This window comes from Chionomys nivalis, chromosome 6, assembly GCF_950005125.1.
Source record: "Chionomys nivalis chromosome 6, mChiNiv1.1, whole genome shotgun sequence".
In the NCBI taxonomy this organism is placed as follows: Eukaryota; Metazoa; Chordata; class Mammalia; order Rodentia; family Cricetidae; genus Chionomys; species Chionomys nivalis.
The window spans coordinates 38,779,547-38,806,600 of NC_080091.1; the positions used below are offsets into that span (position 1 = coordinate 38,779,547).

Below are 27,054 nucleotides of genomic sequence, written 5' to 3' on the forward strand. Positions count from 1 at the left end.
TGTTTCTCTGCTGTGGGAATATCCAGATGTGTCAGGGATAACAGACCAGGGTATGTATGGCACAGAGGTCTTAGCTGGGAAACATTCTTTCCCTGCTGCTGTTTCTGGGTACCGGGCAGGAATGTCTTGTTTGAAGTGTTGCTTTATGGTAAATACTGCAACCATCAGAGCCATTGCTACCCAATGGGAGTTCACTGATGCACCCGTTCATCTCTCTCTAGACAAGATCGCCTGTGTCGTCCCCTCGGAATGTCAGAAGTACTGCGGCACCTCAGTTGGCTGTAGCAACATCGCCTACCCAACCTTGGTGGTGGAGCTCATGCCTAATGGTGAGACTTTCTTGGGAGGTCAATTTGGTTTAGGCTCCACCTAGACTTTTGAGTGCGTTCTGGGACAGAGGCTTTTCCAGGCCAGGGCTGTGTTCTAAGGAGAAAGTCCCATTTCTGTGTTTCTGAGTTTAATTTATGTCTTCATAACATGGGTTTAGTTGGAGTCTATCACCCTGGGTCTTGTCCATTAGTCGGGCTAAGAAAGGACACGAAATCTTGTTGGGGTGGGGGGAGAAATTCCCTTTCCATGCCTGTCTCGGTAATCTTTTAAAATATTTAAACAGCTGGGCGGTGGTGGCGCACGCCTTTAATCCCAGAACTCAGGAGGCAGAGGCAGGCGGGTCTCTGTGAGTTCGAGGCCAGCCTGGTCTACAAAAGAGAGTTCCAGGACAGACTCCAAAGCTACAGAGAAACCCTGTCTTGAAAAACCAAAAAAAAAAAAAAAAAAAAAAATTAAACAAAGAGGTTATAACTTACAATGGCCATTTTGGAAAACAGGGTAGAAGCACCTAAGGGAAAAGTAGACCTACCATAAATTTCACCATTCTCTGTACAGGGTTCATATCCAAAGGGAATGGAACCACTATGTTGAAGAGACAACTGAATTCTAGTGTGCATTTTAGGCTTGTGCACAATTGCCAAGACAGGGAACCAACCTTAGTGTTTAATTATAAATGGATAAAAATGTGCTCTGCATAAGCAGTGGGTGACATTCAGACTCACGAGAAGGTGATCTGTTCATCTGGGAACACGGATGCTGCAGCAGGGTGTGAAGTGAGAGAGTCAGTCACAGAAACGCAGATGCTGAGTGATCTCATCTTGGTATTTAGAGTGTGTGTGTGTGTAAAGCCACTGCACTGGCCCATGCACCTTATTTTCCTCACAGTTTTAAAAATCCACACTGTGATGGAAATGTTAAGCACGTCAGAGGGAGGCAGACATCTGTAGAGAACATTTTAACTGACATCTGCAATCGCCTGCATTTTCACTCATTTATAGTAACAGCTCTTTTCCTGCTACATTTATTACTATTGTTATTAGAATATATTCACATCATTTCCCCTTCCCTTTCCTTCCCCAACTCCTTCCATGGCTCCCCTTTCACTCTCAAATTCCTGTCTTATAAAATTTTACACGTGCGCATGCACACACACACGCGCATGCACGCACGCACGCACATACGGAGTCCATTTAGTGTTTGTGTGTATATGATTTCAGAGCTGACCACTTGGTATTAGATAACTAATTAGGAGCTTATCCCAAGGGGAAGACTATTTCTCCTACTCCTAATGCCCCTTAGTTGCCTGTGGTCCTTTGCCTATGGTTGGGACCCCTTCCATGTTAGCATGTCTACATTGGTGTCGCCTTGTTCAGGCATTGCTTAAGCAGCCATATTGTTGGGGTATTATACATGAAACTTCCCTGCCATTTCTAGGAGACACAGTCTTACAGTAGACTTTTTGGTCCTTTGGGTCTTATAATCTTCTTACCCTGTCTTCCAAGATATCCCATGAGCTTTAAGCCATGGAGTTTTTGTTTTGTTTTGTTTTAAAACATGCTTATCTCTCTGAATTGGAGCTCTCAGTTTTTTCTAAACTGGCTGACTAGGGAGCCCCAGTATCTGCATCTTCCCCATCAGCTCTGGAGTTACAGCTATGAGCTACAGTTCCTGGCTTTATGTAGATGCTGGGGGCCTGAACTCAGGTCCTCATGCTTCTGTAACCAATACCTTACCCGCTGAGCCACCTCAGCCTTTCATTCTTTCGTGTGTGTGTGTATTCATGTATATATGTGTGTATTCATGTATGTATGTGTGTGTATTCATGCATGTATGTGTGTGTGTTCATGTATGTGTGTGTGTGTGTGTGTGTATTCGTGTATTTATGTATTCATGTTTCCTCTTGAGGCCGAGTCTCGTTATGTAGCCCAGGCTGGCCTTGAATTGAATTGGCGTTAGTCTTCTCGTCTGAACTTCCCTAGTGCTTGGATTACCGGGGCTCACCAGCATGCCTAGATTTCTTTTTAAATTTCTCTCCAGAGCTTTATGCACAGAGCATTTGTATTCCAATCATATAAAAGGGGAAGTATATTTAACTACTCACCTGAACTTGGCTGCTCATTAGTTAAGGTTCCCATGAGCGTCAGTCACACTGGTCTCCGCAGGAACAGGGTGTGACTTCTCCAAACGGGCCCTGTACCCCTGCGCACATGAGACCCTAGCACGTGGTGTTAGAGTAGAATAGAGACCAACAAATAGATGTGCGCAAAACAGCAAAACACTGTGTCTGTCACCTGGCTTCTGTGACTACTCAATCCCCTGTGTTAGACCACCAGACATTCCTGTCCCTCATCTTACGTCACTCAACTGCCTTTAATGGCATTGGTCAGTTGTCTCCTCGAGTCTTTCTCTTAGGGTTCATGTTAGTCTTTCCTGTTTGCCTTTCCATATCTTCTTAGGCTGCCTCTTTTGGTTCCTTTTGTAGCTTCAGCTTTTCAGCCAGCAAGTGTTCCCCAACTAATCCACATCAGTCCTGCCCTTTTTGTCTCCTAACGATCATGCACTTTCCTTCCCGCCTACTGGTGCCTTTCTTGCCTTACTTAGTCTTCTATACCATAATTTTGGGTCAGGGAGGGCAGAGTTCAAACAGATCTTAACTGGGCATTGGTTGTGCACACCTTCAATCCAAGCACTCAGTAGGCAGAGACAGGTGGCTCTCTGTTAGTTCAAGGCCAGCCTGGCCTACAGAGTGAGTTCCAGGACAGGCTCCAAAGCTACAGAGAAACTGTCTCAGAAAGCCAAAAACAAATAAATAAGCAAACAACCACTACCACCAAGAAATACCCAAAACATGTCTTGCTGTAGGTCATCAGTCTGTGTCACAGACTCCCTTCACCAGGTGACTTATTAGTGTGCCTAACAGGTTGTGGTCCAGCTAGTCCAACTATCACTATCTTCTAACAGAAAGTTCCAGAGTCTAGTAGTTCTAAGACCTTAGCAGGCTGAGGTGTCTCAGCTAGTCTTAGTATATGCCGGAATCCCTAAGAAGTAGGTTTACCAGTGAGTGGGATGTCAAGCAGACAAAAAGCAAGAGAATCCTTCTTCCAAGTCCTTTATGCAGGCTGCCATCAGAATGTGTGGTCCAGAATAAAGGTGGGTCTTTCACCTCAAAAGATCTGGATTAAAGGTGAGTCTTTCCACCTCAAAAGATCTGGATTAAGGTGGGTTTTTCCACCTCAAAAGATTAGGATTAAAAGTGGGTCTTTCCACCTCAAATGACTTAATAAAGAAAATAATCGCTCCCAGGTGTGCCCAGTGGCTTGGGTTTTAGTTAATTCCAGGTGAGTCAAGCTGATAACCAAGAGCAGCCACCACACTCTATGCTACAGCTTTGCCAGATGAGAGTTGTTAGTTTCTCTAGGCTCCCATTCATGATGTCTTTTCATTCTCTCCAGTCCAGCTTAGACATCCTTCTTCTGTATCATGACTCTTTGGTGAGAGACCTTACGGTAGTCCCCTCGGGTGGAAACCCGCCACTGCCATGACCACCACACTCACCACCACCACCGCCACCATTTAGTTGAAAAGTCTCCGATGTTTCTCTTGTCTCTAAATCATTGCCTGCTGTGGTCTTAGAATGTAAAGCTAACAGTCCATTTCTTGAAACTTCTCTTCTTTCTGAGAGAGAAATTTGAGACACAGGCATGGTTTCTAAAGGCAAACAGACCTTGGGTACTGCTGCACAAGAAACAGAGTCAGAGGCCGGGCGGTGGTGGTGCACGCCTTTAATCCCAGCACTTGGGAGGCAGAGGCAGGTGAATCTCTGTGAGTTCGAGACTAGCCTGGTCTACAGAGCTAGTTCCAGGACAGGCTCCAAAGCCACAGAGAAACCCTGTCTCGAAAAACCAAAAAAAAAAAAAAAAAAAAAAAAAAAAGAAACAGAGTCAGGGTGATGAATGTCACTGAAAACCCCGTTCTCTTTCAGGACTCCGAGGCCTGATGTTGTCAGTCATGATGGCCTCCCTCATGAGCTCTTTGACCTCCATCTTCAACAGCGCCAGCACCCTCTTTACCATGGACGTCTACACCAAGATCCGAAAGGGAGCATCCGAGAAGGAGCTCATGATTGCAGGAAGGTAAATGCAGCTTCCTCCTCTCTACCATGTACCAGGGGAGCTGAAGGTGACAGAGAGTTCCACCCACCATAGTGCGGTTAGGCAAGATTGGCAGGTACTTGGTATAATCGGAGTTATCTCTGTGCCCGGTTATAGTTGCCATGTACGGGAACTTTCTTTTATTTTCTGAGCTACTGGAGGATTGAAGTCAGGGTTTTCACATTCTGAGAGAGTACTGCACCACAGAGCTAGACCCAGCCCTGGCATTTCATTTTACATTGAAACAGTTGAGCACCTACACTTTGACTCTTTTTAAAGTGAGATTTTCTTGCATTAGATCACTGGGCCAAGCTGCCCCTGAAAGTCAAATGAGTTTTAGTTATTCATAGACACAGATGACTTTCAGGTAAGCAGAGCAAGAAAGAAGCCTCCAGAATGAATTTGCTTATTTTGCTTCACTACAGTAACATGAGTTATATATTTATATAGTACTCGTGCATATATATTTGCTGGTGACCTCTACATGTAGGTATGTGCATATGTTTACTTATTATTGGTACACATTTGTTCATACAGAACACTGATGTGCTACTGTGGGCTCTGATTTCAGGTTGTTCATCCTTGTGCTGATCGGCATCAGCATCGCCTGGGTACCTATCGTGCAGTCGGCTCAGAGTGGACAGCTCTTTGACTACATCCAGTCCATCACCAGTTACTTGGGGCCACCCATCGCAGCTGTCTTCCTGCTTGCTGTTTTCTGCAAGAGAGTCAATGAACCGGTAGGAATCGTTCTAGCAGCTCCCCAAAAGCCCGTGTGCTGCTGCTGTCGCTTATGGGGGTTTGCACATTCTCTATGAGAAAGATTGTTTTCCAGAGATCTCAGACAGAAGTGATGTGCAGTTAGAAGTTTGGCTGGATACGCCTCAAGGAATCCCAAGGGCCCCCGAGAGTTGGCATGAGCCCTCAGGAGTTAGTATCAGATCTACTTTCTCTCTGACCCCTCCCCCCAGTTACTGCTATAAGGTCCCAACTAATAGTGTTTTCCATCAGGTCTTTTTACCATTTAGGCACTTAGTTTTATTTTCTTTGATTTTGGTCTCTGAAATGCTGTGCTTACATTGCCTTGCAGAGAACTAACTTGAAAAGGTATAGGCCCTGGTTACCAAAGGAGGAATAAATAGAACAGAGGTGTCTTATATTGGGTGGGGGGTGACAGACTGTGACCAGACAGCGTCCCCTCCCTTGTTCTTTGACAAGTTAAGTCAAGTGGTACTGCACAGGCTGTGAGTTAGAGATGAGGGCCACACTGCGTCTTTGTTCTATGACTTAGTGTTTTACGCTGCTATGCTGTGGGGATCTTCTTTCTGCTCTTGTTGATTTGCTGTTCTCTGTGCATCTTGTGTCCATATGGGTGTGCCTTTCTTCCTTAGGGGAGCTTTCCTTCCAGGATCTGACTGAAGCTGTCTGCTCTATGCCATTGGCTCGGGTTCTTACCCATCTGGGCTATAATCTGAAGGTTTTTTTCATGGCCTCACATTTCCTGTGTTGTTTTCTTCTTCAGGTTCATAGTCCTTGCTTATTTGGCCTAGATCCTCTGCTTACTCTTTGAGTCCTGATATCCTGTCTTCTGCTTGATTCGCTGTACTCGCGAGCCTTCCCTGTGAGGTTCCTAGTTGAGGTGTTGGGTTTTCAGTTCCATCACCACGTTTCATCTTCAGTCCTCAGGGCTTCTGTCTCCTCACTGAATTCTGTTCTCACATCCCGATTGTCTCTGTCGTTCCCATCAGCCTTATGTTTGCGTTTTCTTGAGCACTGCGCAGGTGTATATTCTCCTTCATTTCGTTGAACTGTTTGTGTCTTCTTTCAACTTGAATTTTTTGCTGAAGTTATGATTGTTCTTTTCAATTCTGCATCCTGGGACTCATCTGAGGGAATCTCACTGGTGAATCTTTCTACAGGAATGGTGGTTGGATGATGGAAGACACTGGCTCAGTCTTTTATATCGTTTGTATTTTTATAATGGTATCTGGTGTATGGGCTTCTGTAGTTAGTTCTGATGTGGACAGAGCAGGTTGGACAGAGGAGAGCATATACCTGTGGGTTGGGTCTGAAGGCAATGGCTTGAGTGAAGTCAGGTGGACAGAGGGGACTGCGGTGGTCTAGGATGTGCCTCCTGGTCTAGACTGGAATGCATGGGTAGATCTGGTCACATGGAAAGGTTGGATATGGTGTGGGAAGGGCCTATGGGTTGAAAGCAGGTAGGTAGAATCTGGCAGAAGCCTAGAAATTGGTTTCAGTGAAAACCAGGCTGAGTCAGTGTCTATGGGGTCAAGAACAGATTTGGCAGGTTGGGTAAAGTGTATAAATGGGGAGGGTCAAGGAGACTCATTGAACTGAATCCTGGGGAAGGATGTTGGCTATTGGCTGGGTGCAGGGGTTGGCTGCTGTTCAAAAGGAATCTGTGATCAGGTAGAGTCAGTCCTGGTGGAAGTCAGAGATTGCTTTGGATGCAGGCAGAGGAGGCAAGATTAGGCAGTGGCCCTGGATGTGTGGTCCTGGGATAGATCAAGTGGGTTGGGGGGAAGGCGTGAATGAGTCAGAGAGACTCACTAGGTGAGACCCTGGAGAAAGGGGTGGGACATCTGGCAGAGTAGAGAGGTCAGATGTGATGCAGGAAGGACCTGTGGGTTGCTGGAAATGCTCTTTATATTTTATGGAAAAGTTCCTTTCTTCTTCATTCCTCAAAGACTTAGTTTAGTGTTTTTTAAAAATGTCTTCAGAGAAGCTAAATTGCAAGTGATTGTCTTAAATCAGAATGTGAAAGACTTGGGAGTCTTGTGAGGACATCAGCTGAAAGTATGCAGGCTCAAATTATTGCTGCTCTTGTTTTTGTGGTCCTGAGGATTGAGTTCATGGCCTCGCACTTCTAGTCAGACACTCAACCACTGAACTACACCCTTCACCCTCAAACTAGCCTTTCTGTTAGGAGGAAGGTTTTGATTTAATATGCACTGTTAAATAGTTTATACCGGCCAGTAAATGTTTGAATCCACTATATTTTGAATTTTTGTTTTATGATACAGGATATCATGTCATTGAAACAATAGACAGACTCATGAAAAGTGCTACTTAACAGTTCTGACCCAGATCTGATATCAGTGTCCTGGCTGTGGATGGCCCGGAGGAGCCTTCTCTCCTGTTTATTCTCTGGCTACTCTACATAGGACAATGAGAACACTAGTTGCTTTCTTGTTTCAACACAATTAACCCAGGGTTTTCTTTTGCAGGGAGCCTTCTGGGGACTGATTCTAGGCTTCTTGATTGGAATCTCCCGTATGATTACTGAGTTTGCCTATGGAACCGGGAGCTGCATGGAGCCTAGCAACTGCCCCACCATCATCTGTGGGGTGCACTATTTGTACTTTGCCATCATCCTCTTTGCTATCACTCTTATCGTCATCTTGGCCATCTCCTTCCTCACCAAGCCCATTCCAGATGTGCACGTGAGTATCCATCCATTCGAGACCTTTCCTGCCCGTGTTCCACAGTCCTTGCTGCAGCATCCCACTGAGCGGCTTACACTTTACAGGGCTGAGATAGCTCCAGCTGGTGGATGGTTTCATGTAGAAGGATTCAGGATGGGAAACATGGGATGCTTGCTGTATCAGCACTGTCTTGTCCAATTCCTTAAAGCCCAGACTTCAGCCTGGGGCTTTCCTGAAGACTCAGCTTTCTGAGTAACGCCTACAAAGGGAAGTGAGGTCACTTGACAGGCAGCATAATACTCTAGATCAGAAGTCCTTGTCCAAAATAAGAAGTTGTATTTCATGTGAAAATACCTGGCCAAATGTCCAGAAGTCCTGCAACACACATGCCTAATTACAAAAATCATCCACTCAGGGAAACTTAAACTATAGCTTACGTTTTGAATTTTTTCTAAAGTGGATATCCTTAACAGTATGTTTTATGCTGCTATAATTGAATGATACAGAATAAGTATATTATAAATAATATTATAAACAATATTTATAATTATAATTAATTATATAAATAATATTTCTAATGTTAAAAATGGCATTTACAACATTATAAGTAATAGAAGTTTATTTCTCTCACCATATGGATGTTGGAAAGTCAAAAGTTGACAGGTTTTGTATGGTGAGGGGTTTCATGTTACATAACAATGTGGTAGTTGGTGTCATGACAGAAGGTGCTGTGAGAGAGGGGGAGAATGAATAGAAGCCAAACTTCATCTCTTTTTTTTAATCAGAAGGGTTCTCCCAAGGTAGCAGTATTAAGAGGTAATTGGATTACTTCCTTCCAAAGATTATCTAAAAAAATACCCCACTCTTGATATTGTCACACCGACAATTACATTCCAGTATTTGTCTTGGAGGAGACATTCACACCACAGTATACTATCAATGCCCACCCAATTGAAGCCTTCACAAGTCATAAGACACTTCTTTAGCTGCATATGTTGACATTGGGTTAAAGTTATTTCATAGTTTTACCAATTCAAAGAATAATAAATAAGGGCCTATCGTATTATAATAAAAATAGTCTGGTGACCCAATAATACAACATTCTATTGTTCCCAGGTTATCAAGGGAACAGAACTAGAAAAGGAACGCAATGTAGCATTTATCTGTAGAAAAAGGGTTGTATGAACATTTTACTCCAGCACACACTAATACAAGCACTCGTAGAATCCCTAAGAGAGCTTTAACCTCCCTGACAGATTATCAAGATCTGAGACAGCCTTAATGTAAAACAGAATCTGTATTTATAGCTGCAGATTCTACAGCTTGTCTTTTGCCAGCTCTGTGGTAGGGATCTTTACATTGTATCAACCATTTTGCTGTATCTCATTCTTTGGAAGCATTGAAGCTTCAAATATTTTTAGCTCTGAGCTTCCTTGTGTATTGGCGGAGACTCCTCATTCATTCCCGGCCACCTAGACTCAAAATAATCACACTGAAATGATATTAATTGCAACGCTACTTGGCCAATGACTCTAGCATATTCCTAGCTAGCTCTTATATCTTAAATTAACCCATTACTGTGATTTTATATTCTACCACTAGGCTTGTGGTTTACTCCAGGGCGCATCTGTCTCCTCCACTGGCTACATGGCTTCTCCTGACTCCACCTACTTTCTCCAAGCATTCAGTTTAGTTTTCCTGTCTAGCTCTGTTCTGCACTATCACAAGCCAAAGCAGCTTTTTTATTCATTAAACAATAAAAGCAACACATATACTGGAGGACTTCCCACACCACTTGTAAAGTAGAGAAAGCAAGGCATTCAGCAAAAGGCATGACTGGGGTAGACATATGGCATTGGTTCTCACAGAATTTTGCAAATTCCTACCTCACATTCCAGACTGTATCAGTAGAACCCACCCCTGCTCTAGCCTGTGTTGACAGGGCCAAGTTTGTAGTTCTTATTTCCATAGTGTGACAGTGTTCAGTAATAAGATCTTACAATGCTTGTTCGCATAAATGACTTCTAGTCTTCTTTCTTAGCAGCAGTGATGAAAGGAACAAATTTAATTATTTGAGAAAAGTGAATTCATTCACACAACAAATATTTCAGGTAGTCTCTTTTCATTTAATTTTTAATTTTAAAAATGTAAAAGCTCCATTGTGTCTATGTATTTTGTGCATGTGTGATCACGCATGTTTGGGCATCTGCAGAGGATAACTCTGAGGTGCTTGTCCTCTTCTATTCAGCAGATCCTCAGGATTGAACTCGAGGCTTCATGCTTGACTGCACGCTCCTTTATTCACGGAGCAATCTCACTGGCCCAGCATGTTTAAATTTATTGTATTTTTAATTCACTTTGCCCTTTATTTTTGTTCTTAATTTTTTTTACTACTAATATTATTGTATTTCTTTGACACTTTCATATATGAACATGCTAAATTTGGTCATTTACACCGTCTATTATCATCTCATCCCATGTCTCTCCTGAAACTTTTCTTTCCAGCAAGCCCCCTCTTACTTTGGCTCACAGATTTTAATTATGACTGCTTGCATGAGAGTGAGCGGGGAGTCCTCCAGAACCCGGGAGTTTGTCATGGCTACCCCACTGGAGAAAATGGCACTTCCTCTTCAGCAGTCTTTAATTGTCCATAGGCCCTCAGCATGGGGGTGAGGTCTCCTGAGTGCCTTCCCCATGCAGGAGGAAATGGTGACAGCCCTATCTTGTGCAGGTCACTGGTGCAGTGAGGTCCCCAGTGCAGGAGGAGTCATGTCCAGTTGCTGCTCCCACAATCCTCCCCATCTGGTCTTCTCCATTCTTTTCCCTTCTCTCCTATGATTCTCCCTGAGCCCTGGAGGTGATGCAGATGCCTCCTTTAGAGATGAGTTGAGGCAGCCTCTTAGGCTCTCCCTAGATTATGCTACATATATTATGTGGGATTTCAATGGGAGAGTGATCCATGATTTCTTGGTATGGCAAGGCCATATTTGTTTGCTTTTTTGATGCATACTTTTCTGTTGTTCGAGGTTTCTGTCCTGCCTGGTTTCTACAGTCGTTAAGTCCCAAAGAAATCACACAGAGGTTATAACTGATTGGCCCATTAGCTCAGGCTTCTTATTTACTCTTATAACTTATATTAGCCCATTATTCTTATCTGTGTTAGCCAAATGGCTCAGTACCTTTTTCAGTGAGGCAGTCACATCTTGTTTTTTCTGTGGCTGGGCCAGGACTGCAGAGGAATGGGCTTCCTTCTTCCCAGAATTCTCCTGTTCTCCTTACCTGCCTTTACTTCCTGTGTGGTTGTCCCACCTCTACTTCCTGTCTGGTTGTCCCGTCTATACTTCCTGCCTGGCTACTGGCCAATCAGCATTCATTTAAAATTTAATTGACAGAATACAGACAATTGTCCCACACCACCTTGTTTCCCCAAGTTCTTGGCCTAAGGCACTGTTCGATCTTTCTGGTAATCTGTTCTGCTTTCTCCACAGCTGTACCGTCTGTGTTGGAGTCTTCGCAACAGCAAGGAAGAACGGATCGACCTGGACGCAGGAGATGAGGACTTCCAGGAGGACCCCAAGGATACAATTGAGATAGGTTTGTTCCTAAGCCACTTGTTGAAGTCTTTAGCAAATGCCTTCGTCAATGTTCACATCTCTTCTCAGGGACTAGGGAAGGGTGGTGGAAGCAGGTGCAGATACGCACTGAAGGAAGCTCACCAAATGGGCAACACTGGGAAACCCTCTCAGCTGCCTCGCTCCTCAGATTTTGCAGAACTCAGTGAATCAGGGAATGAAGAATAATTTGTTCTCGATGTGGAGCACAGTCAGGGTAGGGGATTAGGGATTTCTAGTATAGCCTCTGATCTGAGACAGAGATGTATGCAAAGCAGTGTCCATTTCCGATGACACCAGAGTGTGGGCCAGAGACTCTTGGCATCTTATGTCTTTCCACTTTAGGTTCGAAAATCCAGTCTCTCTTGATGCTTAACATGATGCTTAGTGTCCATAGACTTATACTTTGTGATTTTTTTCAGTTCTGGGGATCAAGACTTAGCACATTGCAAGAGAGCGTTCTGTGTCTGAGCTCCCCCACTCCAGCCCCAGGCTTAGTCTTTAAATTAAGTCTGTCTTCATCTTTAGTGTTGCAACTTTTTCTATGTGGAAGAGAAACACACATGTGTATGCGTGTGTATGGTGTGTAGAAGTACGGGAAGGTTAAGTACTCAGGTCCGTGAGCTTTATCTGGTACTGAAATGGAAGGTTAGTCCTGCAGACAGCACAGAGGAAGCAGAGAAAGTTACGAGTCTGGCATCAGACACATAGACTCCTAGCAGCAGACCCACTAGATGTCGAGCTCACCGTGTGCCTAGGGACCACTTGGCCTCGGCACCTCACTTCAGAGTACTGAGACACGTATGTACTTGGCCACTAAAGCTCCAAAAATAAGTGTGTGAGCTAGGAATGGTAGCACATACCCATAATCCAGGAGTCAGGAGGCCAGTCTGGCCACGTATTGAGGCTCCATTTCCCACCCCAAAAAAGCAAAACATATTAATCTGCTTATAAAAACCAGGATGTACCAATCAGTAGTCTCTGAACACTGTGCTAACACATAGAGTGGGATCAGGGAAAAGGACCTGACCTGCAGACCCCAAAGCCGCAGGATCTCCACAACACAGGGCAACAGCAGGGTATCCAGGAGGAGCCCTAGCGAGGCTCAGCCTAGATTGGGAGGTAGAAACCAGAGGCCTCGAACTGGATCAATGACTCTGTGCAATGAACACTTCCAGTAAAGCTATACGGACAAAGGGGTTCATGGTATGACGCACGGTGTCACACTGCAGCTTCCCTGATGAGATTTTTTAATTTTCCCCCTTTTAAAACTTAATTTATTTTTCTTTTTTTCTTAAATTTTGTGCAGGTGTTGAGGGTGGATGCAAAGGGATGGGAAAATGAATGGGATCAAGATACATGATGGAAACACACAGACTAAAATTTTTGAAAAGAACAAATTACCCTACCACCTTAAAAAAAATAGAGTAGGGTGGATGTCACAGTTGGTCACTGGCAGAGCTGGCATCTGAAACTACGCCTGTCTGTCTCCAGTGCCATAACTGACCTCTGAGCTGGGAATCTGCTCCCTTGCCGGGCATCCACCTTGGGTGTCGGCACCACCGCATGGCTTGGTCAAGCAGTACTAATGTGCACCTGCGTGCTGTGAGCCCGGCGGGTACTGACTGCCGTGACTGTGCATCAGGACCCAGTCAGAGTGGCCCTTCCCTCCGGCTGGGTCTGTTGTGAGGCCTTAGAATAGGCAAGTGCCGCAGCTCTCCTCTGGGTCAGGCCAGCCTCCCTGCCTTCCAGTGGTGTAGCAAACGGATACGGGTCCTGTATTTCAGAGTGGGTTTACCTTATTCTCCCTAAGTCAGTTGTCCACCTCGTTGTTAGCATGTCCCTCTCATAATCTATTATCGTACCTGACTATCCTAAATCAGAGCCCATTTTTATTGGTCCTGGAAGAGATAAACCTCAGATTAGTTGACCATGAGAAGCCAGAGTCCAAGTCAACCCTGTCTCATAATTGTATTCAATTTCCATTCTGGAAAACAAGAGAAGGATTCTTCTACAGAATGTAAATGCTTTGTGGTATTGTATCTTCCCAGGAAACTTTCTAGTCCCTTTAGCTCAGTGGTTCTCAACCTTTGGGTCTTGACCCCTTTGGGGGTCAAATAACCCTTTCGCAGGGGCTGTCTAAGACCATCTGCATATCAGATATTTACATTATATTTCATAGCAAAATTACAGTTATGAAGTAGCAATAGAAACAGTTGTATTGTTGGGGGTCATCACAGCATGAGGAACTGTATTGAAGAGTCACATCATTAGGAAAGCTGAGAACCACTGCCTTAGACTTTGTATCCAATAATCTTTTGATGTCTTTTTGTAGAAACAGAAGTTCCCCAAAAGGAGAAAGGATGTTTCAGGAAGGCATATGACCTGTTCTGTGGACTGGACCAGGAGAAAGGACCAAAGCTGACTAAGGAAGAGGAGGAAGCCTTGAAGATGAAGATGACAGACACTTCTGAGAAGCCTTTGTGGAGGACAGTGGTGAACATCAATGGCATCATCCTGTTGGCTGTGGCTGTCTTTTGCCATGCCTATTTTGCTTGAGTCCTGCCTTCTGGTATAGACTTGGCAAGGCTGGCTTTGTATTTCCCTTTAGACCATTCTGTGGTTGTTTGGGGAAATTGTAAATTTTTCCCATTGGGATTAAATATGTATATTGTGATTTTTGAGTTGCTAGAAGGAAATAATTACATTGCTGTAAACTTTTGCATTTGAAGCCTGTGTGGCACACATATCTGCCTCTACTAGAGTTTAAGAAGAGAAATTGACTCAGGTCTAGGAAAAGTCTGACTTAGCCACAGAAGCCTGTGTGGGCTCATGCTATTCTGCCTCAGTACATCCAGCTTGTAATTACTGTTTATAAATTCTTCAATAAGATTTTTTTTTAAAAAAAGGGTTGTAGTCTGGTTTCTGCCATTTTCCAACCTGTTTCCTCTTCCTTCATTGTTAAGAAATATTTTTCCCAATTACTCACACCTTAGATTTTTTTCTAATAAAAAGAAAATCATTTTTACAATTGGTTGAATGCCCAGAAGCTGAGCACAGAGACCTTATCCTAGGATCTGTTTCTTAAAGTGGTCGTCTCAAGGGGACAGTACTTATCTGCATTGCGGGGACTCACACCAATTGGGGGTGCAGACAATCTTGAGCACCAGGAATTTTCTGGCCTTTAGGAAATACCCAATGCGTGTCTCTGTGTTTGTTACTCATCTTGGTGTTTGCCGTGCACGAAGTGTCTTAGCTGCTCAGGAATGTATACTGACTCCAGGAATTTTATGACATTTTTGATGGATGCTGCTTAGTTTGTATTTGTTTTTATTATTTTTGTGGCTGCACAAAGTATACCTCTGATGTCCAGTCTGGAGAACACTGCATTTCCTTGTGGCGCCCTGCCTCATGGTGCTGATGTTGACATGAAATATGTTCTTAGAAGTTGACACTGTGTGACAGGACAGAGCAAATGCTCCTGCAGGGACATATGCCATCCAGACACAGTGCATCTTCCCAGGAATCACTGACCTAATTAGCCCAAGGTCCTCTTTCCTATGTGTTCCCATGGCCACATTGGTTGCCTTTTAAGGTGTCCCGGTTGGTGATTACCCACTGAGAAGACTAAGGCTGATGCCCTTGTCTCTAGGTGGCACTGCTTGGCTGTCTGGAGCTAAGCAGGAAGAAGAATGTTGATGTTGAGCTAGTTTTCTATGGGAAAACAATTTTCACTTAACTTAAAATTAATGAATTAAAGTCATCCTTGCAAAATCTCAATTATTTTGTAATATTACCCCATTGCAGCTAGGAAATCAGTATGTTTTTGTATAATTTTAAGCTAGCTACAAAAGAGATGAGTAAAGTCTTGGACTTAGATCTGGATCCCAGGGTCAATGAATGGTTTGTGTTACAGGAAAGAAAACCTGGAGAGACTTGCTTGAGGCCTTGTCTCCTTCCCCTTCCGCTAGACTGAGAAGATGGAAAGTGGGGAGTTACTCAGGGCCAGCATGGTGCAGAATTCTGCAGAGTTCTGTCTCAGAGGGCTTGGTGGTAGGGTGTGAGTCTTGAGAGGAGAAAGGGGAGGATTGAAGCTTGTGAGTGGAAAGGGTGGTGTGAACTCTCGATGGTTTTGGTTTCAGTTCATGGCATTGCCAATTATTAACTGTATATATTGTAATAAATTATTTTGTCTGAGCTGTGTGTTTTTTTCTGTGAAAGTGTCAAACTTTTCTTACACAAATTCTAATCATTTTCTAATCATTAACATCTTAACTAAAGAATTAACAGGTCAATACTATCACACAATTTGTCAAATTACAATTCTCTTAAATCAGTTCTAACCAAAAGACAAGAAAAGGTTTTGTAATTGGTGAGAGTTCAAAGGCAATGCTTTTTAAATTAATTGTCGCAGTTTCTGAGCAGCAGCATCACCAACATATACAACTATACCCACATAAAACTGAGAGAGCTTGGGAAGTAATTCTAGACACAAAAGAACAGAGCTAAGCATGACTTCTTAGTAGCAGCATTTTCTCCGGGCGGGCTCTATTTGCAAGAGGCAAGCATGTAGCATTTAAGAAAGGCTTTCTGACTCAGTATTAGTTGTAAAAACCTCACAGCTGCTCACAACTGCCTAAAATCCCAGCTCCAGGGAATCCATATCCTCACACAGACAAACGTAAACATAAAAAAAAAAACAACAAACCTCACAGCCCTTTTAAGAGGCTCTGCCACTAAGCACTTAAATGGTGTTTATGAATAGCTGACAAGCATGCTGCTTGGTGGTGACAGGGACCTTGAAACTCTGTAGAGTTTTGGCAATAAACCTGACTCTGGCCAGTGTCTCCACCATGAAGCTAGACTCTCAAAATGCTAAGAAATGGGGTGGATCCAGCTGTCAAAGCCACAGCTTTAATCCTAGCCAAATCACTTAGCAAATTAAAGACTCATGTAGTCAAAAAAAGAGATATACAGTAAGGATAGATTTAGACAAAAACAACCCTCTAAATGGTTTACAGTGTGTTTAAAAATATATATAGGCTTGAGAGAGAAAAGGATAAGGTTCTTAAAAAAATAAAAACAGACAATAGTTGGGTGTGGTGGCACACACTTTTAATCCAAGCACTTGGGAGGCAGGTGGATTTCTTTGAGTTCAAGGACAGCCTGGTGTACAGAGTGAGTTCCAGGACAGTCAAAGATACACAGAGAAACCCTGTCTCGAAAATTTAAAAATAAAAGAGAGTAAAATAAAGCCACATAAAGATGGAAAATACACAGAGAATCTGGATACTGTATGTTATTGTATTGTCTTTGAATCGTTTGACAGCTGAGAAAAGAGAAACAGCTGCTAAAAGATATTTAATTATAAATGCTGCTGGATTTATCCAACATATATATTTTGAAAATACCTGGACTTCAAAACTTGTCAAAAGGTATGTTACTTTGGAAAAGAGGTTTTGCTTTTGTTTCCACAGGAAATGAGAGGTTGTGGATTCATTCTGGGTTAAGAAAAAATCAGGTTTGATCAAGGAAGATCCCATGAAAAAATCTCCTAGAAGAGCTGATGGCCCAGACAATCCAACATTTCAGAGGACCTCTGCTGTAGTTTTGTCTGAGTTCTACATCCAGAAAAGCCTCAAGACTGCTGCTGGCTGAGATGATCAAGCCTCACGGAATATTTGTCAGCACTTGACCGTAATCATAAATTTTCTTTAGGTCCCCATGAGATTATCAGTGCCCCAAATCAGCAGGAAGTAGCTTGAAAAACTGTGCCCACATTCCCCAAAAAATGGATTATGGATGTTTTTCTTTGTTTAGAGTGTTGGTTATAAGTTGTTATAGATAATGGTCAGGAAGAAAGCCAAACAAAGGAGATTAGATTCAGAGTTTTTATCTTAAAAGGGGAGAGGAGTCCTGTGGGACAAAAGTCTTGTATTCTGTAAAGATTTGCCACTTTCAAGATTTAATAAAATGCTGATTGGCCAGGAGCCAGGCAAGAAGTATAAGCAGAGTGACCAGAAAAGGAGAATTCTGGGAAGAGGAAAAGCTCAGTCTGTAGTCATCACCCAGATGCAGAAGAGTCAAGATGAGAATGCCTCACTGATAAAAGGTACTAAGCCATATTGCTAATACAGACAAGAATTATGGGTTAATGTAAGATGTAAGAATTAGCTAATGAGAAAGCTTGAGCAATAGACCAACTAGTTTATGATTAATGTAGGCCTCTGTGTGTCTCTTTGGGTCTGAATGGCTGCAGGACCAGGCAGGACAGAAACTTCTGTCTATAACAACTTTGAAAATTTTCAGGTAAAAAGTGAAAGTGAACTTAATTGTGGCTAGTATTCAGATATGGGACACACACACACACACTTGAGCAATTAAAAATTGTAGCCAAAACCAGGCACAGAGGTGTGAGCTTATTTTCTCAGGTACTAGAAAGGCCCAAATAGAAGGAACACTTGAGCCCAAGAGTTCAAGATAGCCTAGGCAACATAACCATATCTCAACTCATGAAAAATGTAGCTATTAAACTGGAAATACAGGTTGTCCCTGTATTTAAGACTTTAAGACTTTTAAGTGTTTAAGACTTTAGATCTTTTAGGTTATCCTTTGAGGTTAGGGAGTGAACCAAGTCTTAGCTCCCCACCTATGGTCACCTCTAAGACCAGGGAAATGTGTCAAAGCTTCAGTCTTCACTCATGGTTGCCCTCTGAGGTCAGGGAGCACACTGTGACTTTGTATTCCTCCACTGGTCCCCCTCTCAGTTTAAAGAATGCATGGAGACTTGGTCCCCCAGCCAGAGCATCCTCAGAGGTCAGCGAGTGCAGTGAGATTTCAGCCCCACACAGATGGTTGCCCTTGGAGTCCATGGAGTGAGCAGAGACTCTGGTATCAGCCTGACTCCACACAGCTCTCATTTCCCTCTAGAACTATTCCTGATTAATGCCATACCAAGGTCACTGTAGCAGGTCTCCTCAGTCCCCCGCTGCTCACACCTTTCCTCCCATTTCTCTGTAACCCCCCTTCTCTCCATCTCTCAAAGAACAGAGGCCTCCCTGGTTTATAGGATGTTCTAGCTTCACTTCTGCTTCTGGGTCAACTCTCCAAATGGGGAAGGAGAAGGTTTAGTCAGCTTCTAACTCCAGGTTATGGTCCTCAATTTCAGGGAAGTCAAGGCAGAAACTCAAGCTAGTTACATCCCATCCAGAGTCAAGAGCAGTGAGAAACAAATGCACCCATGCTTGCTTTCAGCTAACCTTCTTCACCAGTGTGCAGGTCAGGGTCAGCCCATGAAACGGAGACACCCACACTCAGGGAAAGAAAGAAATTCCTACAGAGGGCCTAGGGGGCTAACCTTATCTAGATAATTCTTTAATTGAGGCTCTCACCCCAGGTGACCCTAAGTTGGGTCAAGTTGCCAGTTAAAGCTAACCAACATCTCTGTGACTCAGCTCCCAGGAGCTGAGACTGTTGTGTTACCTGGGTTTATATTTTTACCCCTCTTTTCAGTATACCTTTACCCAAACTCCCCCATTCCCACATTCCCAAATTCTTTCTCCCTGCTCAGCCACTCCCCCTTCTATGTATGCCCTCCTCCTCCACTTCCTATGTGAGATTTCTTTCTTATCTGTTTTCATACCCACATAACTAACGTATTAGTACTGTGTAGGACTAATGCTGTTTCTTTATTTCCTAAAACAATTGGTACTTAAACAGGGACTGTGTTGTAGTCAACTGCTACTCTATTTTCATAGTTAGTTGCTGGGTGGTGACTATTGTTGCAGATAGCAATCAACTCTCAGGGAATTAGGATTCCCTAAACACCAATCTAAAGTAAGAAAATATCCCAACATGATTATAACCCAGTCTCTTATGAACACCACAAACACCTCCACTGCAGGAAGGTGAAGCAAATCAACAACTGCAATAACAAAACACTTAACCAATGACTGAATTCTATATGGGTAGAGACACAAGTACAAAAATAATCCTAGTATAACCCTCAATGACAGCAACTTAAATGAAACTAGAAGAGAAAACCAAGAACATGACTATAAATACGTTCAAAGACGTCAAAGAAGACATGAATGAACTCCAAGAGAACATAAGGAGCTGAGTGAGATAAGTCAATTCAGGATGTGGAAACAATAGAATCAATTATGTTTATAGTAATAGAACTGGGCTGTTCACAACCTTTGTCGAGAAGCTTCCTTTTTCAATGGACAGTGGACAATACAGAGACTCACAACCGGTCAAAATGTTGTGAATCAAAGACTGAGTGCTCAGCCCTAACTTGGCCATCTTTATCACCCACCCACTTCTCAAGGTCCAGGGAACACCCCAGAAGAGGAAATGGAAAGAATGTAAGACCCAGAGCACAGGAGGAATGCTATGGAATGCAGTCTTCTGGACCTGACGTGACTATTTCACTCTTGAACTCATAGCCGTTGTGGATACCTGCACAAGACCTGTACAAGATCAAGCCAGCCAGAATGTCACAGAGATGGGACAGAAGATCTCCAGGCCCCACCCCCTACTCAAGAGCTACTATATACTATAACTGGCAGGTTATGGCTGCTCAAAGAGGAAATCATTGTCTCTTTTTTGTGGGTGTGGCCACTGGCAGGTTTCTCGCGGTTCAGTGGATGACTTAATGCCATACCCATATGGGCCTCACTGATTGGACTTACTGGGTTATAAAAAAAGAATATGAAGTTAGAAGGGGGACAACTTGTTGGGGGGCATGTGGAGAGACAGTAGGTGTGGCATATGATCATATTTCATATATATATAATGTTCTCAAGAGTAACAAAAATATTTTAAAAGATGTAACTTGTCCTTTTTTCTTTCTCCACTAACATTTGTTGCTCTAGCTCATTGGTCATTGCCGATTTATATCAAGCTTAAAATAAGATAGTGTGCTTATTCTTACCAAATTCAAAAACTACATTATTAGAGTAACATTTTACCAGTGTTGCAGTTATACAGAAAAAAAAAGATTACTGTGCTACTGTGATAGCAAAATTGTGGCTTTGAAATAAAGAACAAGCAAGCTAAGGAACCATATGTAACAGCAAAAGAAACCAAGAAACAGGTACTTATACTAAAGATGTCCATGCACTGATGCAGGGTGTGTGTGCCTCCCTGTCCTAGGCTGTCCTCAAACTCTTAGTCCTCCCACATCTGCCTCTGTGGTGCTGGGATGACAGATGCACACCACACCTGGTTCTCCATGCTGATTTACAGAAAAAGGATTTATAGGATACATTTTAATAAAAATCATTGTAAAATTTGAACACGTGTGTGTGTGTGTGAGAGAGAGAGAGAGAGAGACAGAGAGAGAGAGAGCGAGCCTACAAAGCAAAGTCTGAACAAACAAATCAGCTGTTCTTAGATGGGTTAGAGAATTTAGTTCACATGACAAACTTCTGTCCACTTGGAGTGACAGACAGATGGATATGAGGAGCCACAACTCATCAGAGCACAAGTAAGCACACATAGAAGCTGGTACTAGGTTTCTTGCACTAGACACATCATATCTACATTTTAAACAAAAATCAGAAGCCATACTGAAAGGTAGAAATCTGTGAATCGTGAGCAAACACCAGAGCACAGACGCAAGGATATTAGAACTATCAGGGCAAGCATTTTCCTAAAAAGTAATGCTAAAGGATCAAATGGAAAAGGTAGACAGCATGACAGAAAAGTGGGTCATATGAATTGAGATGTGCTAGGAAAATCAACGCCAGAGATAAAATATACTATAAAAAGAGGTGAAGTCAAGGCCTGAGTCAGCGACCACTGCTGAAACTGGCCCAAACCAGCAACCTCTATGGGAGAAGGCCCAAGCCAGTGACCTCCATGGGATCATGTCAAAGCCAGAGACCTCTGCTGGAGCAGGTATATAGTCAAAAATTGACCACATATTAGGTAACAAAGCAAACCTCAACAGATACAAAAAAAAAAAAAAAAAAAAAAAAAAAAAAAAAAAAAAACCTGGAATAACCCCATGAATCTTATTGGATATCCATGGCTTAAAATTAGAATTCACAGCAACACTAATTTCAGAAAGCCCATAAACATATGGAAATTAAACAATGCTCACCTGAATAATACCAATACTCCTCAAAATGTTCCACACAATAGAAACAGAAGGAACATTACCAAACTGTCTTTATGGGGCTACACTTACCCTGATAACCAAACTACTCAAAGACATTACTAAGAAAGAGAATTAGAGACCAATCTCACTCATGAACTTTGATGCAAAAAATACTCAATAAAATACTGACAAACTGAATCCAAGAACACATCAGAAAAACACCCACCATGACTAAGTAGGCTTCATCCCAGGGATGTAGGGATGATTCAACATACAAAAATCGGTCAATGTAATCCACCATATAAACAAACTTGATGGAGGAAGGTCATTGGCTAATAAAGAAACTGCCTTGGCCCATTTGATTGTCAGCCTTTAGGTGGGTGGAGTAAACAGAATAGAATGCTAGGAGGAAGAGGAAGTGAGCTCAGATGCAGGGCAGCTCCTTTTCAGACAGACGCAATGAAGCTCCAACCCAGGATGGACGTAGGCTAGAATCTTCCCGGTAAGCGCACCTTGGGGTACTACACAGATTATTAGAAATGGGCTGAATTAATACGTGAGAATTAGCCAAAGAATACAGTTTGTGTGTTGTTATTTCGGGGCATAAGCTAGCCAGGCGGCCAGGAGCCGGGAGCTGGGTGGTAGGAACGCAGCCCGCAGCTCCCACAACACAAACTGAAAAAAATCACATTGTCATCTCATTAGATGCTGAAAAAGCCTTAGACAAAATACAACATCCCTTCATGATAAAAGTCTTGGAGAGAGCAGGGATACAAGGAACATACCTAAACATAATTAAGGCAATATACAGCAAGCCAACAGCCAACATCAAACTAAATGGAGAGAAACTCCCAGCAATTCCACTGAAATCAAGAACAAGACAAGGTTGTCCTCTCTCTCCATATCTATTCAATATAGTTATTGAGATCCTAGCTAGAGCAATAAGACACCAAAGGGTGATCAAGGGGTTACAAATCAAAAAAGAAGAAGTTAAATTCTCACTATTTGATGATGATAAACTTATGATAGTTTACCTAAGTGACCCCAAAAATTCTGCCAAGGAACTTCTACAGCTCATGAACACCTTCAGCAATGTAGCAGGATACTACCCATCAAAATCCTAGAAAAATTATTCACATACCTTGAAAAAATGATACTCAACTTCATATGGCAAAGCAAAAAACCCAGGATAGCCAAAACAATCCTAGATAATAAAGGGACTTCTGGAGGCATCACAATCCCTGACTTCCAACTCTACTACAAAGCTACAGTACTGAAAACAGTCTGGTAATGGCATAGGAAGACCAATAGAACTGAATCAAAGACCTGGATATCAAGTTACATACCTATGAACACCTGATTTTTGACAAAGAAACAAAAAATATAAAATGGAAAAAAGAAAGAATATTCAACAAATGGTGCTGGAATAACTGAATATCAATATGTAGAAGAATGAAAATAGATCCATATCTATTGCCATGCACAAAACTCAAGTCCAAATGGATCAAAGACCTCAATATGAAACTAACCACACTGAACCTCATAGAAAAGAAAGTGGGCAGTACACTTGAATGCAATGGCACAGGAGATCACTTCCAAATATAACCAGTAGCACAGACATTGAGAGAAACAATTAATAAATGGGACCTCTTGAAACTGAGAAGCATCTGTAAAGCAAAGGACACAGTCAACAATACAAAATGGCAGCCTACAGAATAGGAAAAGTTTTCCACCAACTCCATATCAGACAGAGGGCCGATCTCCAAAATATACAGAGAACTCAAGAAGTTGGTCATCAAAAGAACAAATAATCCCCACCCTGGTCTACAAGAGATAGTTCCAGGACAGGAACCAAAAGCTACGGAGAAACCCTGTCTTGAAAAATCCAAAAAAAAAAAAAAAAAAAAAAAAGAAAAAAGAAAAAGAACAAATAATCCAATAAAAAATGGGGTACAGACCTAGACAGAGAACTCTTGAGGTACAGACCTAGACAGAGAACTTTTGGGGTACAGACCTAGACAGAGAACTCTTGGGGTACAGACCTAAACAGAGAACTCTTGGGGTACAGACCCAAACAGAGAACTCTCAACAGAGGAATCTAAAGTGGTTGGAAGACACTTAAGGAAATGCTCAGCATCCTTAGTCATCAGAGAAATGCAAAACAATACAATTCTGAGATACCATCTTACACCTGTAAGACTGGCCAAGATCAAAAATACTGATGACAACTTATGCTGAAGAATATGTGGGGTAAAGAGGGCACTTCTGCATTGCTGGTGGGAGTGCAAACTGCTTTGGAAATCAGTTTGGTGATTTCTCAGAAAATTAGGAAACAACCAACCTGAAGACCCAGAAATACCACTTTTGGGCATATACCCAAAGGATGCTCAATCACACCTCAAGGACATGTGCTCAACTATGTTCACAGCAGCATTATTTGTCATAGCAGAACCTGGAAACAACCTAAATGACCCTTGGCTGAAGAATAATAAAGAAGATGTGATACATTTGCACAATGGAGTACTACACAGTGGAAAATCTTGAAATTTGTGGGCAAATGGATAGATCTAGAAAACATGATATTGAGTGAGGTAACCCAGACCCAGAATGACAAATATAATATGAATTCATTTATAAGTGGCTTTTAGACATAAAACAAAGAAAAACCAGGTTACGATTCACACTCCCAGAGAACCTAGACAACAATGAGGACACTAAGAGAGACATACATGGATCTAATCTACATGGGAAGTAGATAAAGACAAGATCTCCTGAGTAAATTGGAGTATGGGCATCATGAGAAAGGAGCATGGGGAGGGAAGGAGAGGAGCAGAGAAAAATATATAGCTCACTATTAACAATAAAAAATTAAAATAAAATTAAAAGAAGAAAAGGTGAAGTCTGTTAGCCAGAGCTGAGAAAAAAGTCTTTGAGATTGAGGATGGGGCCAGCTCCCCAAACTGGAAAGCAAAAAAAAAAAAAAAAAAAAAGTGGGACTGAATATCCAAGAGCTGTGGGGAAACTCTAAAACCTGAAGCCGCAGAATGGTGGGTCAGAAGAGCGGGAGAAGGGTAAGGAAGAAATACGCGCAGCAGCACTGACTCTCATTTTGCAGTGAACCATCACACTGCTTCCCATCGTGCCTTGTACAAGTTTACACTCCCACAGGTAGTGGATGAGTGTGCCCCCTAGTGTACATTCTTGCTGAATGAGACGTCACTTCTTTTATTGATCTTGGACATTCTGATCGGTGTAAGAGGAAATATCTCCAGGTAGTTTTGAATTGCATTTCCCTGACGACTAAGGATGTTGAGCATTTCTTTAAATATTTCTCAGCCATTTGAATTTACTTTTCTGAGAATTCAGTTCAGATTTGTACCACATTTTTTTCTTGATGTCCAGTTTTTTTTTTTTTTTTTTTTTTTGAGTTCTTTATATATTTTGGGTATTGTCCCTCCCTTGGGTGTATACTTGATAAAACTGTTTTCCCACTCTGTAGCCTGTTGCTTTGTCTGAATGACGGTGTCCTTTGCCACAGAAGCTTTTCTGTTTCCTGAGGTCCCATTTATTAATTGTCGCCCTCAGTGCCTGTGCCATCAGTGTTCCGTTCAGAAAGTCGTCTCCTGTACCAGTGACTGCCCTTCACTTTCTCTTCTACCTGATTCAGTGCATCTGACCTCGTGTTGAGGTCTGGAGTTGAGTTTTGTACAAGATGACAGGAACGGGTCTATCTGCATCTCCTGCATGCAGCTATCCACTCTGAACAAGATGACAGGGACGGCTCTATCTGCATCTCCTGTACGCAGCTGTCCACTTTGTACAAAATGACAGGGACGGCTCTCTCTGCATCTCCTGCATGCAGCTATCCACTCTGAACAAGATGACAGGGACGGCTCTATCTGCATCTCCTGCATGCAGCCATCTGTTTTGACCAGTACCATTTGTTGAAGATGTTGTCCTTTTTCCAGTGTGTATTTCTGGCTTCCTTATCAAAATCCAGGTGTCCATAGGTCTCTGGACCTTTTTCTGTGAGGCTGGTTCTGTTTAATTGATCAATGTGTCTGTTTCTGTGCCAATACCATGCTGGTTTTTTCATTACTGTTGTTCTTTAGTACAGTTTGAGATGAGGAGTGATGATACCTCCAGAAGTTCTTTCATCGTTTAAAAGTGCTTTAGCTATCCTGAGTGTTTTGTGTTTCCATATGAAGCTGAACGTTGTCCTTTCAATTTCTGTGAGGAATTGTGTTGGAATTTGAAGGAAATTGCATTGAATTCGTAGATGGCTTTTGGTAGGATGGTCATTTCTGCTAGATTAATCCTACCAATCCATGGACACGGGAAGTTAGACACAGATTGAACCTCACATTGTAAGAGCTGTTCGAGGCAATGTTTTTGGATGTGCAGAACAGAGATGACTTGCTCAAGCCACGCAATGATCTTAGAGAAGCCACCCTCACTCTTTGGGCCTTGATTTTCTGAGTGTCGAATGAGTGGGCGGGCAAAGGCTCTTAGCCTTTTTCAGTGTGAAGAGCCGATTTTTGTTAAAAGTCATGTGACTCTAAAACCTGCCATTGGCTTTCTTTAGGATCGAAGGACCTGGCTGTCAAGGTCACCAATGACAGTAGCTTTCCACAGTCCAGAGGGCACAGCTGTCTTCCGGAATCAGCGCCGTGTGGTGGCAATCACAGCATTCATGACAGTTGTAGTTGAAGTGGCCCTTGCCCCACGGCACCATGTCCCTTTCACATGGACAGCTGACTTCAGAGTGCACTTTGCACCCGAGGAGACTCTCCAGCCTCCTTTTCAAGAAGTGGAAGGCCAGAGGAACGTGACTCGGGATGAATGGGGTCAGGGTTTAACCTGGGGGAGAGACATGCCTTGGGGAGTCTTTCAGGAATGACCACGAGGCCTTCATCTGTGGTTGAACCACAGCCCCATTAAAGCCCATATTAAATTGTCTTCTCTGCTCTTTCTGAACACAATCTTGACCAATTCCTTTCTTCTATCAGTATTTCTGAGGAGCCCCTTGTTCCACATACCCATGTGAACTAACTGAAGCTGGATGACTGAACAGCAGACCCTCTTCAGCCACAGAATTGCTCCAGAATCAGAGATTTTAGCATTCTCCACTTTGGAACATTTTGGGGTTCTCCATTCACTAGATGAAGCCAGTCTAGAAGGAAGTGTCTCTGCACCTTAGACTTAGGTCTTGTGTTTTATGTTGCTATGTATATGCCTACATGGGCATATATTTATGACGGCTTTCAAATATTTGCTTGTATATAGTATGTTATTAACTTACATATGAAACTAATTCTTCAGCTCTTGGTTGCCTTACCTGTCACATGAGGGCTTTCTTTCTCTTCCTTCCTTCCCTTCCCTTCTCCTTCCTTCCTTCCTTGCTTTCTTCC

At 42.7% G+C, this 27,054-nt stretch overlaps 1 protein-coding gene across 1 annotated transcript in view; it reads left to right on the forward strand.

Moving 5' to 3' along the window:
- The window catches only part of Slc5a1 (solute carrier family 5 member 1), a 74,452-nt gene extending 59,602 nt beyond the window's left edge, over positions 1 to 14,850 (forward strand). Inside the window, exons 10-15 of the mRNA XM_057771199.1 lie at positions 222 to 329; positions 4,313 to 4,463; positions 5,053 to 5,221; positions 7,730 to 7,945; positions 11,416 to 11,521; positions 13,874 to 14,850. Of these exons, the coding sequence (XP_057627182.1) occupies positions 222 to 329; positions 4,313 to 4,463; positions 5,053 to 5,221; positions 7,730 to 7,945; positions 11,416 to 11,521; positions 13,874 to 14,097 (974 nt within the window). The 3' untranslated portion in view covers positions 14,098 to 14,850. The remainder of the gene's footprint in view (positions 1 to 221; positions 330 to 4,312; positions 4,464 to 5,052; positions 5,222 to 7,729; positions 7,946 to 11,415; positions 11,522 to 13,873) is intronic.
- Positions 14,851 to 27,054: the final 12,204 nt, after the last annotated feature.